This window comes from Myotis davidii, unplaced genomic scaffold (assembly GCF_000327345.1).
Source record: "Myotis davidii unplaced genomic scaffold, ASM32734v1 scaffold194, whole genome shotgun sequence".
Classification (NCBI taxonomy): Eukaryota; Metazoa; Chordata; class Mammalia; order Chiroptera; family Vespertilionidae; genus Myotis; species Myotis davidii.
Window position 1 is genome coordinate 59,119 of NW_006286673.1, and position 17,268 is coordinate 76,386.

General features: G+C 48.5%; 1 protein-coding gene across 4 annotated transcripts in view; it reads right to left on the minus strand.

Moving 5' to 3' along the window:
- Positions 1-17,268, minus strand: part of AKR1E2 (aldo-keto reductase family 1, member E2) — a 32,278-nt gene that overhangs the window by 7,683 nt on the left and 7,327 nt on the right. For 2 of the 4 annotated variants that reach the window (XM_015560301.1, XM_015560299.1), the window contains exons 2-6: positions 7,787-7,876; positions 6,700-6,945; positions 5,252-5,419; positions 3,081-3,197; positions 1,025-1,102 (exon numbers count right to left, since the gene is read on the minus strand). In XM_015560301.1, the coding sequence (XP_015415787.1) occupies positions 1,025-1,102; positions 3,081-3,197; positions 5,252-5,419; positions 6,700-6,945 (609 nt within the window). In that variant the 5' untranslated portion in view covers positions 7,787-7,876. Of the gene's footprint in view, positions 1-1,024; positions 1,103-3,080; positions 3,198-5,251; positions 5,420-6,699; positions 7,062-7,779; positions 7,877-17,268 lie in introns of those variants that run through there. The other 2 variants (XM_015560300.1, XM_015560302.1) reach the window with 2 other exon arrangements.

Consider the following 17,268-nt stretch of genomic DNA (forward strand, 5'->3'; position numbering starts at 1 on the left):
CTAAGTAGGCCATGAGTCCTAGTGGCCATGGGGCCAGTGGCCAAAGTCAGTGTGCCCTGCACGGTCACCCTGACCTCACTCATGCTACAAACAGCCCAGAGTTGCAGCCATGCCTTTCAGGAGAGGCAGTGTCTATGACCGACCGAAGGGTTGCAGCCCCCTGGGCACTGTTCCCAACAGATCAGACACCTCAGTTAATCTCTGTTAAGTGAGGTCAATTCACCCATTTAGAGGTTGGCCTGACCTGGGAGCTCCTGCCTGACTGTGCTCCCATGCCCCTCTGCCTGGATGACCTCCGGCACTCCCACCCCTGCACCTGCCCATCTCACACCAGTGGGTCCAGAGTCTCGTCTCCCTAAACTCAGCAAGTTCCCATGTGAACATGCTTTCTTCCCATGCCTCAACTCACCCTCATGTTGATTTGTAAGATTACAGGCACCTGGTGGGCTGGGCTAGAAGCCAGAGTGAGCAGGAACCTCCTCTCCTCCTGCCACACCATCAATTCCCTGCCACACCTCCCTCCTGCCACTTCCCCTGACTCCCATGCTCAACATTCAGGCCTCATCACTTCCTGTGTGGACGCTGGCAGCGGGTTAGAAATGTGGTCCCTTCCTCCATGCATCTCCAAGGTGCACCCCAATGTCACCATCTGTCAAAGCTTTCATTCTGAAATGCTTACCAAAGAGCTAAGGGAACTATAAAGTACTAGGAGTGGCCACGGAAAATGGACTTTTGATTTCCTTTTTATACTCTTCTGTAGTGACCATGTGATGTTTTTTAATACAAAAATGAGCACTTAAGAGTAAAGGGAGGTCTGGGTGAGTTATCCTTAAAATGCACGTTTCAGAGAGATGAACAAGAGGAAACTGGGCTCTGAGTCCCGCAGACAGGTGTCCCTTCATGCTGCACACCTGCTTTTTGAGGAGACAACCTGGTATCTCTGAACGCAAGGAGCTCAGGATCCACGGCTTCCCACTCGAGGCTCATCAGTAGGAGGAAGATGCTGCTGGCCAGCTCAGCTTACCTCCCACGTGTCCAGGTAATCAGTGTCACTGGGAATCGCCATGCCACTGCGGTCCAGGGGCAGCTCTTCCCGCCCAGGCTGTCAGAACAAGAAGGCAGGAGCTTAGTGGGGGCTCACTGGTGGTCACCCTCTAAGCAGGAGACTGGATGAAGGGAGAATCAAGACATGGGGAAAGGATGCTAGGCCAGAAGGTCTGGGTCCGAGCACAGCCCTCGCCATGTGACTTCCCTTCTCCATGCCCTGCCTCCACCTTCACAAGACCGAGGGTTGGGTGGACTCGGTGGCCAGCAAAGTTCCCAACAGCCTGGAAGTTCATGCCCACCTCTCACAGGTCAGGAAAGGGGGACCCAGGATCCTTGCCCGTTATGAGAACATTGCTTAGCAATTTCAGGTAAAAAAGAGGGAAAGGGGTCTTGCTTTCTTAAGAGCTCAGTCAACTTTCTCCCAAGTCCACTGTGAGGCTCTTCTCTGCTTTGCTTAGAATTCACATCATGGTGAGAGATATCGAAGCCAGAATGCCAGGGGCTTCAATAATTCTCTTGAGTAATAGTGGGAACGTCTAAAACTGCAGCTTGGTCCACATTTTTTAGGGATTTTCATGATGAAGCAACTAAAGTGTCTCATGTCAAAGCAACCTCCCATGTTGACATATGTCCAGACCTGTGTACAAGTGTTACCTGGCCTTGTCCCTAAGGCAGGGGTGGGCAAACTTTTTGACTGGAGGCCACAATGGGTTCTTAAACTGGACCAGAGGGCCAGAACAAAAGCATGGATGGAGTGTTTGTGTGAACTAATATAAATTCAAGCTGCCGACTACCAGGAGCCATTCGGGGATCTGCTAGAAGTGAGGGCCAGGCAGAGTAACACATGTCTGACTGAGCATCCGCTTCTGGGCCCCGATAATGACACTGAATCTTTCTGTGCCTCAGTTGTACCCTCTGTGCAATGGGGGTGTTAACAGTGCCTGCCTCACGTAATTGTGAGGATTAAATGAACAATACGTGTAAGGTGCCTAAAAAAGTGCCTGGTTCAATGCTAAAAGAACATGAACAGCTGACTATAAGTGTGACACAGCTACTGTCATCACTTACCCATTATCCTCTGGGTGCACAGACAGATTTTACAGACAGAAATCATTTCTGAATCACCCTCTCTAATTTCACTTTCTGGCCATCTTCTGTTCTCCACTAGCAGCTTGACTAATGTGCAGTTGCTACATCCTTCATTGAAATTAAATACGACGCCTGAAAGTAAAGCTGTACTAGGAACAAAGTAGTTTTTGTCCTTTAATCTAAAAAGAAACCCGTCAGCTCAACATACACCATAAGCTCCTCAAACCAGGTGCACACATGAGAGATTCCAGTGCAGCCACCACCCACTCCAGTGTAGGGAGAGCATCCTCTTTCAGGGCTCACTGTGCCACCTGTGTGCCTGGGCCCTTAGCCAGGCAGGATGTCATCTAGGCCTGGGGCAGTTGCACAGGGACATCCTGGCCAGGACTCAACAGGTTGGGAAATCGGCTGAGCAGGGTGTAAGGTGGGCGGAGGGGTGAGACGCTATCAAGTGGAGAGAATAACACCAAATGGAGACATAATCTCCCTTCAAAACTCTCCGGACCTGCTGCAGGTGGATAAGCAAGGGTCTCCCATATGGCAAAGCAGCCTTCACTCCCCAGAGAGATCATAACCTGCACAAAGAGATGGGGCCAAGGAACTCCCTGGGACCCGGGAAATGACGTGAGCAGCAGCTTTGAGTAACAGTATGTCCTCTGTCCGGACACCTGCTTTTACCTAAAGAACTATGGAAAAAGTGGGCTGCTCTGTTGGCTTGGAGAAGAAATGACTAGCTTAGAAGCAAAAACCATAGTTGGTTAGAGGTCCTCGAGGCCACGCATCTCCTGAGTTGAGGCCCAGAGATAACTGAATGTGTGTGTGTGGCCGGCGCAGCCCTGGGATCTATGTGCCCTGGCTGCTGGCCCAGCTCTTTACACCACCCACCTGGGCATGACCAGGAAAGAAGCCTGCCCGTGGGGGATCTCTCCAGGCCTGGGCAGTACCTTGAAACCCATGGGCCAGTGTATGAGGTAGAGGTCCAAGTACTCCAACTTCAAGGCCTTCAGAGTGTTGGAGCAGGCTGGTCTCACCAAGGACTTCTTATGGCTGGTGCACCAGAGCTACAAGGGAGAGGAGAAGTGTGACAATTGGCCACAGAGCCAGTGTTGAAACATCTTCCCCTGGGTCCCACAAATCCAGGATCTGGAAGACAAACAACATCCAAGACCCGGTGGCCATAAATACAGCGGCCATGACATTATTCTCCAATGGTCCAGGATGTCCACAGGGAGGCGGTCTGCAAAGCTCAGCTCCTCCTGCCTGAGTTCTCCTTAAGGGAAGTGGGGGGAGGGGAAACACTGTGAAATTATTTGATGGGAGAGCTGTCTGGTTATTTGGGTCCACTGAGACCAAAAAGATAAAATAAAATAAAAAATACCCACAGGCAGAAAAGATATGAGGAAAAATCAGAAGAATTTGTGTATTCAGTTTCCCACTTGAACAAACTCTATGTTACAGGTTCTCTGTTATAAAGACCTCAATCCTGCAGATTAAACTAGGTAAGTAAGTTAACACAGGCTGCCTTATACTTAGTGCTTAACACCCTCTGTGAAGTAAAAAAGTTTGTAATTTGATTTCCCCTCATTGTTTCCTTTATTATACTATTTTGGCACCATACTATTTTGGCGGCAAGAGCAAAACAAACAAAATAAATAAATTAAAGAAAGAGGATAAAAATATATAAAGCCAAATTACAAGTACAGTATGTTTACAAAAAAGAAACTAGAATACATCATATTATTAAAAACAGCACTTTCTAGATGGTGAGTATATCAGTGATTTTTTTAAAGTTGTATTTCCAAGACTTTTCTAAATTTCAGGAATAATGAGCACACATCCTCTGCTGGCTATGACCCAGCTGGGAGCACCCATCCCCTCTGCTGGCTAGCCACAGGAACCCAAGGTGCCCACCTCCCTAACTGGAGGATCAGGAGAGATTTGTGTTCCTGGGCCAAGGTCCCCTGAGCCTCTCCTTTTACAGCACTGATGAGTTAGAGCATTGTATCCAGGTAACACAGACAAGCAAATCTACTATAGGAACAGCACCAAAGCTTGCAATTATGAAAGCTTATTTATTTTTTAAATTTACTTTATTGATTTTTTACAGAGAGGAAGGGAGAGGGATATAGAGTTAGAAACATCTATCAGCTGCCTCCAGCACACCCCCTACTGGGGATGTGCCTGCAACCAAGGTACATGTCCTTGACTGGAATCGAACCTGGGACCCGTCAGTCCACAGGCCGATGCTCTATCCACTGAGCCAAACCGGTTATGGCACAATTGCAGAAATTTAGATGTGGCAAAATCACTCGGGAGATTGTGAAACCCACTGTTTGCTCTGCCACGATGGAGCCGGGTTCCTGAGCCAGCCTCGGGAAGGACAGCTGCCATGTGAACTCTCTGCTCCTGGCCTAATGGCCTTAATATTCTTCTTCAAAGTCAAAAGCAAAGGAATCCTTTAAGTCTCCACTCTCCTGGTCTGCCGCCAGCATTTCTTACAGGGCCCACCTTCTGACTGTCCTTTCCAGCCATTTCCTTGCCATCTGTCTAGTGCTGTCCCAAGGCAGGCTGTCACCCCTCCCACCGACACTGCTGTTACGGTCTCGTGCCTTCTGCCTCCTGTTTAAAGGACTCTGCTTTCACCTTCACAATCTCCTCTACACAGAACAACTCTGGCTCAGGAGAAGGTAAAACCTTCAGCGGTGCTCCTTGGTGAGAAGAGAACTCCTTAAACGGCGATCAGGTCTTCTGTGATCAGGCTCGTCCACGGCTCCAGCCTTTTGTTAAAATTTCTCCGCTGCCAACATTACTCAGTCCAGGAACACCAAGCTTCTCAAGGGTCCCCATGCATCCCCACCACCACCACCACACTGCCCAGGCCTCCTGCCTTTGCTCTAGTTGTTCCTTCTGCCTGTCACACTGTCCCCGACCCCTTCACCTGCACCACTCCCAGCACGTGCACAAAGCTGCAGAAGCCCTTATCAGGTCTGGTTCAAGTACGAAGGAAGTCAGCAGCTCTATGGGAGCCTGGAAAATCACCCCGTGCTATGTCAGCCATCCCAACACCTAAGCCCTGAGCAGCCTGCACCTGCTCTCCCTGCAGGCCAGGTCCTACCTTACTGACGACGAACAGGTCCTCCCGCCGAACCACGCCCTCCTGGATCTTGCTCTGGATCCCGGCTCCGATCTCACTCTCATTGTGGTACAGGTAGGCGCAGTCAAAGTGCCGATATCCCACATCTATTGCCACTTTCACTGCCTCTGTCACTTCCCCTGGAGCCGCCTGCAGAATGAACAATATCCAAGGAGTTGCCCGGCTGACTACCTGCAGCAGTCATAAACTCGGTGCTGGGAAGCCACCCCGCTTTCGTGGTTGGTGGTTATGCAGCACTTCTTGGGCAATAGATCTCAATGGCAGATTTGTAATCTTACAAGATTAAAAATAAATAAAATGAAGACTTTGTATGGATCAGGGAAAGGTGATTAGGATTAATCCAATTCTATACCACTTAAGTCCAACAGCTTTCACAGCTTTTCCTTACCCTAGGTACGAGAACGTGTGGGCTCCTACATCCAGCTGTGTGCAGAAGACATAGTGCATACAAGAATTAAAGTCAAGACAAGAATGTCAAGACAGTTAAATCCATAGAGTGCTTATTGAACAGCACCAAATGCATGGCCTTGGCTAGAAGCTGAGAACCACCAGTGAAACCACATCCTGGCCTCTAAGAATTGTTAAGTGGAGAGAAGAAATAATTTAAATAATATTTAGATGAGTGGTGGGTTGATCATTCTAATTCCTACTCTAATTTCCTAGGTGACTTCTTACTTCTAGAATAAGACAGGTCCTTGAAGCAATCAACATTTGATACCTGCCTGTTGATATAATGTGAAGATTATATATATATATGTGTGTATATATATATATACACACACACACACACACACACACACATATGTGTGTGTGTATATATACACATATATATTATCAAAGACTACATTAAAAAAAAGAAAGTAAAAATTGAAAGTTAGTTAGTGCCAAGTCTCAAAGCACCGACAGGTCAGAAATCCAAAGTAGAGAAAGTTCCCAAGTTCAAAGTGCTTCCGCTATCAGGTTTTACACAGAGGACCCGAAGTTACAAAGTTCCTGTTTAAAGCCAAGTTGACAAGGGCAGAATTCCTTTATCTTATTGATTCAGACAACTTTCCAGTAACAGTGGCCTCTGATCTAGTTAGGTGACTGCCGCTCTTTCTGTCTGTACGCAAGCCCAACGATCTTTTCTTCTGGGCTTTCCCAAACACTATTTCTGAATAATTGTGATTTGGCTTCAATATGCAATATCAGAGACAACCCCCATTTCCAGATAATCTGTGATCTACAATTCCCATCTTTCAGACGCAGCAAGCCTCCGGGGAGTTACAGGGACTAGCCGGCTGGGGGTTGCAGGTGTCCCCGCGGCTTTCTCCTCTCCGGGGCGTCCAGGCGGGTGGCCCCCAGGGTTGTCCCTGCGGGTGACCCCTCCCCAGCAGAGCGAACCGCGGTGAGGAAAGACGCCGCCTCACCTTCCAGGTGCCCAGACCCAGAACGGGAATCTTCTCCATCCTTCGGAGCGGCTTCTGTGGCTGCGGTGCTGGGCTGGAGCGGAGCCACCGCGGCACACCCCAGATTGGTGGGTGGCGCCGAGGCGGCTGGTTAGTAGACAGCTCAGGTGGGGGGGCGGCGCCTGCGGCGGGGGCCACGATTGGCCGGTGGCCCCCAGGTGTCCGGGTAGCCGACCGCACCGTCCTGGCCAGTGGACACGCCCACATCTCGGGAGAAAGTTGGACGTTGGGAAGCCGGGTGCGCGCGCTACGCACAGAAGTCCTGGCAGGTCCCAGTCGCGAAGGCGGGCGGATGCGCAGGGGTCTCCAGGGTCCCAGAGTCGGCAGAGCAACCCCCCCCCACACACACACACACACACCCGGGCAGCCCGGAGAGGACCCGGTCTAGGGCGCGCTCTGTGCACTGCTCTGGGCGCCTGGGACCAGGTAGGTCCCGATCCTCACCCCATGGGGAGGGGCCTCCAGGATAAGGAGGGGAGGCCTGCTTCCTCCTCTACCACTGGATGTGCTTAGGGCGGGGACCCCGAGGGTCTCACCGGTTCCTAGGAGCGTGTAGTGCTTTGTTCTCATCGATGACCTTTTGCGCTGAGGCCAGTAATGCTTTCTACACCCTGAGGTGCTTGGGACAGGGGCGGCCTGGAGGCCGGGGCAAGGCACTGGGCCGCTCCTGGGGACCAGGGGCAGGAGCACCCTTGCTGGTGCCTCAGGTCCTCAGGTGGAACTGGGCGGAGTCATTGCCCTGGCTGAGCAATGGAACTGGGCTCCCCGCGACCACGACAATAGACGGAATTCAGGGGCATAGAGTGTTCCAGGTCTCGCTCATCTCCCCCGCCCCCCTCCCCTCCCCTCCCCCAGGGCCTGCGACCCCAGTGCCGGGATGACTTCAATCAATAGTGTGTTTCAATCAATAGTTTGTTTCCGGCCTGCGGCTGCAGTGCTGGGGCTGGCCACCAGGGGGCGGGCTGTGCCCACTGGGCTCAATGGAGAATTGGGGCAGGAAAGGGGTCAGTCATTCTGGGCGTGGCCCTGCCTCTGACCCACCTGGTACCTTTAATTATTAGCCTCCATCTCCATGATGATGTGAGTTGCTCAGAGGCGGGAGAGGGCTGTGAGATCCTCTCACTGATGTATTCAGTTACTGTGAGAAAAAAAATTGCTTCTTATTTGTGGGAATATCAGAAAATTCTTTATATACTGCTTTCACGTCACAATATGGCCACAAGTATTTTTGCATTTGGTACTGTTTATATCGTTTGACCCGTCGCCCCTCTTTTGTCCTTCAGCCTGAAAATAAGTCGTCCCTGAACTGGATGAGACTTGCAGGGTGGGGACCATGCAGGCAGACACACTGCAGAAGCTGGTAAAGTAGCTGGTGTCTGCCCTCCAGAGCAGACTACTGTGTCCCGCCTCCCTGTCTATCTACTGAAACTTCTCCAGCACCCAACAGGTCACACCTGCTGTGGAAAAGGTGGGTGCTCCTCCCCCACTACAGCACAGGGGTTACTCTGCCACCTCCCAGCTGCATGTCGGGAATGTCACTTCACCTCTGTGAGCCTCAGTTTGCTTGTGTGAAAACTGCGGTGCTATGAGGACCAAACTCAGAGGGTTATTGTCAGGACTAAGTGGGATAAGCCATGGAGAGTGCTGACCCGGTGCCTGGCCCTGTGGAAAGGGCTACTGAGGGCTATGCTTTTATTTATGATTTTCTCTTCCCCATGAAGCTCTCTGCCTCAAGCCTTACTTATTCTGTGGCCTGGGAAAAGCTGCTTCCCATTTGTGAACTCCTTTCTATCTGGGTGTCACATTCTACCTGGGCGGTCCCCTGTCCTGGGTGTAGCCAGAGCAAAGACTCTTAGAGGATTGCTGAGGGGCCTCAGGTACACTCAGATATCTGAGAAGGTTCATTCTATTAACAGTAGATCTATTAAGTGCCTACAGTGTGCAGGCCCCTTTCTAGACACTTGGCATAGCTCAATGAATGGAGCAGACTAAAATTCCTACCCTTCCTTGCTTCCATTCCAGTTGGGGCATCAGCCAGTGCCACTGGACATCACAGCAGGTAGAGGACACAGGATGTTCAATGTGACACCTTCCTAGGCCGGAGCCTGCTGAGCCGGAGCCCTAGGGTGGATGATTGTGAGCATAAGGGGAAGGGTTGGTGCTGGGGCTACTCAGGGAGAGCAGCCAGAGGTTGGTGTAGGGACAGGAGCAGACTGGCCTCAGACCACCTATTAGGAGGATTCAACCTGGGAAGACGTCCTTTTCTGGGAAATTCTGGGATATGTTCTGTCTTTGGAGAGGCATTCAGGTGACCTCTCCTCCTCTTGCAGCTCCAGCACCATCTCCAGAGTGGCTCTGGCTCCAGCATCAGTTCCTGTAGCATCTCCTGAACCCGATCCAGCTGTATAACTACAGGGCCCAAGCCCACACAGAGCTGGAGCCACTACTGTCATTAGATTTAATGCCACCTCCAGCAGCAGGTCCAGAGCCAGAGCCAAGTGTACGACCAATTCTCACAGCAATTCCAGAGCTAGAGACCACTCCAGGAGAAGCTCAGAGTGGCCTTGTCTTCCCACACGTGGAACAGGAGCTGCATCTGGAGCCTCCCTCAGTGCCAGCTCCTGAGCTACACCCAGCACCAGAGCTGGCCTCCTCTCCCCTCTGGTGGTAGCACTTTTTTTTTTCATTTTTCTTTTTATATTTAAATTAAAACACACACACACACATTTGTTAAAATTTAAATTCAGTATGATGCAACCTTTAAATCATTTTAAACTGCAATTTAGAGGCATTAAGCATTTCTCTATGCTGTGCAGCCAGCCCCACCGTCTAATTGCAGACTGTTTTCATCTCCCCAAGAGGAAAGCCCACATCCAGTGGTCACTGCCTTCCCTTAGCCCCCAGCAGTAGCTAACCTGTTTTGTCTGTTTCTTTACCTAATCTGGATTATTCATATAAATGGAATCATACTATGTGGCTTCTTATGTATGCCCACATATTTTAAGAAGGACTCATTTTTGCTTTTCTTAAAATTTAAAATAGCACTTTTTTATTTAAAAGAGAAATCCCAGATGAAAAAAAGATTATATGTGAAAACCGAAGCCCTTATAATAGATATGTTCAAAATCTGGGGCAGGGTGGAAGTGGGACTGCTGTTCTAAGTGTCACCAGGAGCCAGGAGCCATAAAGAAACAGCTGGCTCTTTGGTGGCCATCTGAAACAAGGAAAACATACCCAGTGGAACGACAAAAGGAAACTAGAACAGCATTCCTCAGAACGCGAGGACAGAGAAAGGTTTAACACACTGATGGCACCAAAAACTCTGAAAAAACAGTTTTAAAGGGATCCAGGAATGAAACATGCTGTGCAAACGGGAAGCAGGGCACGTGGCCTATATGCCAGAATGGCCAACTCCCTGCTGAGGGCACACACTGCTAGCATGTCACCACTGAAGTATGGTAGCAATCATCTCAGGTAGAAACTATAGTTTAACTTTAACCCTGCTGTTTGGCTTCTGTACTTATTTGCTTTGTTTAACAATAGAAAAGTTATTTTGATTTTCTGAATTATATAAATCATCCCATTCGATTGAATACCCTATTGATTGTAATGTGAATATCCCATTGGCTGTGGTCACACTGGTTTTAGAAAGCACATTCCTCAGTACCTTGGAACCAGGACAGCACAATTTTCCCAAGACCTGAGGGCTCCAGATAATGTGTTCCTGTCAACTCAGTGGTCCCAAGACCCAAGGCTCTAAATAATTCGTTCTGGCTGACTCATTGGTCCCGAGACCAGGACAGCACAATTACTCTAAATTGCCTCGATGGCTCTAGATAATGTGTTCCTGTTAACTCAGTGGTCTCAAGACCCCAGGGCTCTAGATAATGCATTCTGGTTGACTCATTGGTCCCAAGACCAGGACAGCACAATTACTTTAAATTGCCTCGATGGCTCTAGATAATGTGTTCCTGTTAACTCAGTGGTCTCAAGACCCCAGGGCTCTAGATAATGCATTCTGGTTGACTCATTGGTCCCAAGACCAGGACAGCACAATTACTCTAAATTGCCTCGATGGCTCTAGATAATGTGTTCCTATCAACTCAGGGGTCCCAAGACCCGGTGGCTCCAGATAATGTGTTTCGGTTGATTCAGTGATCCAGAGACCCAAAACTATAATTAACATGCTTAAGTCTGCTTCTGTAAACTGCTTTTTTGCAAACTAGGTTCCTCATTCCAAACCCTGGGATGAAATCGATACCTTTGTGATCTTTGCCTATATAAACCTGGTGGTGGGCCTGGGGAGGGCACTGCGAGATTTGGGAAAGCGAAATGCCCCCTCATAGTCCCGGATTTGAAATAAAAATGACTCCTTAATTTGACTTCTTGAGGCGTCCTTGTGTGATTCGCAGGGTACATTACAACACCATCACTAGCAGGGTTTATGTCGGGTGATAACCAACTTTGGGGACAATGTGAGGAAGCAGAGGCCCCACCAGATCCCCTGGAGAGAATTGTGAAAGGACACTCATCTCTGGGAGGGAGCATAAAGTTCCACAGGTACAAAGGTACAATCTTTACCTAGCAGTGCTGAACCTAGGAATGCATCCAGAAGAAATGCCTACATAATTCTTCCAAGCTTATTTATAAGGCTACCCATTACAGTCCACACAGACTATTCATTGTGGGGCCATTGCCCTGGTCTTGGCCCCATCCATGCTCCTGTCCTTCTTGCCCCATAACCTAGCTTCTGAGCAGAATAGTGGGTCTGCTATCCGGGACAGATGGGGGAAATGGCCAGGCTGCCTGCCCGCAGCCTCTTCCAGGCACAAACCCCTTCCTCTCAGTCAGGAAAGCATAAGAAGGTTGAACAATAGGGGATGACCTTGAACATGTCTAAGGGTTGGTGGGCTAGGGCAAGTCGCGATATCCCTTCCAAGATGCTGCACCTGGCCCCTCCTCCCCAGAAAAGGCACAACCTTAGTGGCCTCTCAATTTTGGAGGCAACATATTTCTCATTTTGGTATGTGACTCTAGCCCAGTGGTCGGCAAACTGCGGCTCAGCAAACTGCGGCTCGGCAAACCATGGCTCGCGTGCCACAGGCGGCTCTTTGGCCCCTTCAGTGTGGCTTTTCCACAAAATACTAGCTCTTCCACAAAATACTGACTTCTGCACATGGGCCATGAAGTTTCAATCGCACTGTACGTGCGTGCCCACACGTGGTATTTTGTGGAAGAGCCGCACTGAAGGGGCCAAAGAGCCTCATGTGGTGCACTGGAGGAGTTTTGCCGACCACGGCTCTAGCCCATTTACCCATTGAACTGAAAAGCTGCTAGTTTTGAGCTGGGCCCAGAAGAGAAGGTTTTGCAATAGTTCTAGACTGTCATGCAGGCTTTTCTGTCCTTGGGCCATGAGCTCCTGTAGGTCCAATGGTGCCTGTGTGCAGGGGCAGTCAGGACTGCTGTGTAGAGCCTTTGACAACCCCTTTGGTGAGTCAAGGCATGAGCCCTTGAGATTTGGGAGCAAAGCCCTGCTATGCTCTTTAAATAACTATATTATATACTAGAGGCCTGGTGCATGACATTCGTGCACTGGAGGAGGGACCCTCAGCCTGGCCTGCACCCTCTTGCAGTCCGGAACCCCTTGGGGGATGTATCAGTGCACCAAGGGGCTGGTGGCCAGGGAGGAGCCTGAATTGGGGCCAGGTGCAGTGCTGCTACCTCTCAGTAGTGCTGCCACGGAGTCGGGAGAGGGACCGCCATGGCAGCTGCACTCACCAGCTGTGAGCCCCCGGCTTCTGGCTGAGCGGCGCTCCCCCTGTGAGAGTGCACTGACCACCAGGGGGCAGCTCCTGCGTTGAGAATCTGCCTCCTGTTGGTCTGTGTGCATCATAGCAACCGGTCATTCTGCCGTTCAGTCAGTTTACATATTACCCTTTTATTATATAGGATTATATAAAATGTATAATATTCATGATATACATTACTATGTTATAAATATACTCTTAATAAATATGTATAAATATTTTAAATACAATATTATATACAATACTGACATATATAATGTGTATAATTCATATGTATATAAATGTATAATATATTTATAAAATAGTGTATATAGCTATATACTGCATAATACATGACCTTTATATACTACCCAAAGCCCGGTGCATGAAATTTGTGCACATGAGGGGGGGTCCCTTAGCCTGGCCTGCACTCTCTTCGAATCTGGGACCCTTCAGGGGATGTCTGGCTGCCAGTTATTGGGCCTAAACTGGCAGTCAGACATCCCTCTCCCAATCTGGGACTGCTGGCTCCTAACCACTCACCTGCCTGCCTGATCACCCCTAACCAGTCTGCCTGCCTGATCATCCCTAACTACCTCTGCCTCAGCCCCCACCACTGTGGCTTCGTCTGGAAGGATGTCCAGAATGACATCCAGACGGTTGTTCAGCTATTCAGTCTAATGAGCACATTACACTTTTATTGTTATAGATTACCCGGTTTCTTTGGCTAGAACTGTCAATACTATGCTATGTAGAAATTGGGGGAGTGAGTATCCTTTCCAGTTCCTGACAGAAAAACTTCCAATTTTTCACCACTGAGTATGCTGTTAGATGTGGGCTTGTCATAAAAGGCCTTTATTATGTTGAGTAAGTTCCCTTTTATTCCTAGTTTATTGACTATTTTTGTTTGTTTTTTTGTTAATCCTCACCTGATGATATTTTTCCAATGATTTTTAGAGAGTGGAAAGAAGAGGGAGAGACCAAACATCGATGTGAGAGAGACAGAGATACATCCATTGGTTGCCTCCTATATGCTCTCCAACCAGGACCTGGGATTGAGCCTGCAACTGAGGTAATTGCCCTTGACTGGAATTGAAACAAGGACCCTTCAGTCTGCAGGCCAACGCTCTATCTACTGAGCCACCCTGGCTAGAGCTTATTGAGTGTTTTTATCATGAAAAGTTGTTGAATCTTGTCACATGCTTTTTTTTTGCAAAAGTTGAAATGATGATGTAGTTTTCCCCTTTATTCTGATAATGTAGAGTTTTTTGGTATGTTAAACCACCCTCAGAATAGACTCCCTCATGTTTGGCTTCTGTCCCGATGCTGGAGAGATTCACAAATGTTTGTGTGGGAATCTATACTGTTGTTTTCCATGTCTATCCTCACATACTACCTTACTACCTTGATCACTGTAGCTTAAGGAAAAGTCTGAGTAGCTGGAATTGTGCATCCTCTAACATTGTTTAAGATTGTTCTGATTACTCTTGGCCCTTTGTATTTCTATATCGATTTTGAAATCAGCTTATCAATTTCTACAAAGCTATCTGCTGAGGCACTTTTTAGGGATTGTATTGAATCTATAAATCAAATTGGAAGAATTGACATTTTAACACTATACCAGGGAAAAAGACATCAGACCTTAAAAAGAAAGAAATGATAAGCTGGGAACAAATATTTGCAACTCATATCTCAGACAAAGGACCTAATGTCCTCAATAAATAGATATTAGACACTGATGAGAAAAGAGCAGCCACACAATAAAAGTGGACAAAATACATCATCAAACACTTCACAAAAATAAAGTCTTATACACATGAAATATGCTCAGTCTCAGTTATTTAACAAAATCACCAAATCTAGAAGATTGAAAATATACTATGAAACTGTGCAGAAATAGGAACTTTTATCATCAGTGATGAAAATGCCAGTTGCCTTCCAATGAAGGCAGTTTGATCACATTGATCAAACTTACAAATGTATTTACTTCTAATTCAACAGTCCCAGGTTCAGGGAATTTATCCCATGGAAACATGTCCACACTTGACATATGTACATGGTCACCCATCATAGCCTTCTTCATATAAGAAAAGATTGGAAACAACCCAATTTCCTTCATTGTCTCTCAGGTTGTATGAGCGATGGCCATCTCTGAGATGGAATACAATGTAGGTGGGGAAAAGATCAGGAAGAAAGAGTGAAGAAAGGAAGCTACTAATTTGCAAAGGTCTCTCACTGGAAACTTCATGGAGGAACCTAGGAATGGTTTCCTTGAATGACTATATTTATTTATTTAAAAATATTTTTATTGATTTCAGAGAGGAAAGGAGAGGGAGAGAGATAGAAGCATCAATGATAAGAGATCATCATTGATTGGCTGCCTCCTGTATACCCCCTACTGGGGATTGAGCTTGCAACCAGGCATGTTCCCTTCATCAGAATTGAACCTGGGACCCTCTGTCCACAGGCCGATGCTCTATCCATTAAGCCAAACCACCGAGGGCCAAATGCCCATTTTAAATATGACAAACCTGAGGGCAGTTAAGGGAATGGCCAGATGGGATCACCAATATCATGGATGCTCAGACCAAGGGCCCTGCCCACATACTCTTCAGTCCCACCCCGGTTGGTCCTGAGCTGCTAGACAAGGACATATATATGACCCTGATCTGGTAGCTGCTCCCAAATGAGCTGGGATGGCTTGACTGTGACCCACATTTCCTCTTTAAGCCCTGCTCCAGTCTGTTTCCTCCGGTAGTACCTAGTAGGCACTTACCTATGCACTGAATCAGTGTAATCCTCCCAACAAGCCTATGAGGTGGTTGTTTTCATTTTACAGAGGAGAGACCTGAGACACAAGTCTTGGGTTGATTGGTTCATTCACTGATGCACTCAGCCCCCGTGTACTGCTCCCTGTAGTGTGCAAGCAACTAGAAGATGTATGTGAAGTCCAGACACCCTCCCTGCCCTTAGAGCTCACAGCACACCAGGTGGGACAATATCTAACCCACAGCCAGTAAATGGGGGCTCCAAAGTTATGGCCACCTCTAGCACACCCATGGAGTTAGTTAGAGCTAGCTCTGGCACCGGCTATACAGCTAGACCTAGGACCAGATTGAGAGTCATAGCCAGTTCCGGTTCTAGATCCAGACCTAAAGCAATATCCATAATTCATTCTCTCATCATTTCTGGTACCAGTGCCAGAATTATAGTCAGCCACAGAACTAGAGCCACTTCTAGAGCCAGCTGTAGCAGCACTGCCTGAGATAGAGCCTGCTCCAGCACCAACGCTGGCACCAGATCCCATGCTAGTTCCACAGTCAAAGCCAATTGCATGCCTAGCATCAGCTTTCACACAGGCTCCCAGGCTGGAGGCACCCTGGCCGCTCCGTCAATATTGGCTCCTGAGCTCCAGCCAGGGCCCACGCCAGCACCAGAGGGGCCCTTCTCTTCCTTGTGATGATAACTTTTTAAAAGAATTTCCTTTTTCCAATTCATATACTATATGGTTTACTAGATTTTATGTTTTAAAATTTAGATACAGTGAAATTTTAGCTTTTAATTACTTTTAAATTGGTATAACTCAGTGGCATTAATATCCTGTGCAATAATCAACACTCTATTTCTAGAATTGGGCCAGCACAGCTTCCATTCCTCGTCCTCAGACCAGTTCAAACATGTCTCCTGTCTTAGCAACAGGGATGTGCTGAAAGTGCTCAGCATTCACTGAGTCAGCTCATCCAATCTTTTACCATACCCAACAGTAATGCTGTACACATTCATGCAGATGACGGACTCTGCCAGGCACTTCGGACCTGAGTTCGGCCTGGAGGGCCCCAGGAGTTCTGCTCAGGAGCTGCGGGAACTTGGCTTCTTTTGTGGGTGCAGAGTGGGAAACACTGGCATCAGGAAGTGTCCCTCAGGGAGGTCCCTCACCTCCCCCACTATCACCACTTATGTCTTTCTGTTTCTATGCAATTCCTTATTCTTGACCTATTGGCCCCTCCTAAGCACAGCTAACCTTACCTCTGCCTCTGCCCCTCCAGGACTGAAGTCCCCTGACAACGCCAGCCTGTTCTATACCATGAAGCCTCCCTCTCATGAAGCAAATAAGGCCCCGGAGTGTGAAGGACACCTTCTAATTGGTCCCTTGTGTTGGCCAGCACAGGGAGGGCCACATACCCCAGGGACGGGCTAGTCAGGGCGCTAGGCCACATACAGAGTACAGTGCCCCAGACCAGGTGGGCATCTTCTGCTCAACCTGCCAGCCCAAGTCACCCCAGAAGTCCAGATTCACCTTGAAACTCTCCTGCTGTAGCCTCAATGCATAACCTTCAATGGGCTGACTTGGCGGCCCCTTGTTCACATACGGCCCTGGGTGTCTTCTGCTCTTTGGGAACCAGATTAACTGACACTTTCCAAGGAGCACTGGCAATGAGCATAGCATCCTGCCCAGCTCAGGACACTTCCCTCATGGCCACTGATGCACAGGGACCATCTTACTATCCAGCCACAGGGCCAGCACAGCTTCCATTCCACGTCCTCAGACCAGTTCAAACATGTCTCCTGTCTTGGCAACAGGGATGTGCTGAAGTGCTCAGCACTCACTGAGTCAGCTCTTCCAATCTTATGGGGAAAAGAACAAGCAAGGTTTCCTGGGGTTCCCACTGGCCAGGACATGAAGTTCTCACCTCGCCCCACTTTCCCGATATATATTATCCTTCTCAGCCTCTCCCTTCCCAGA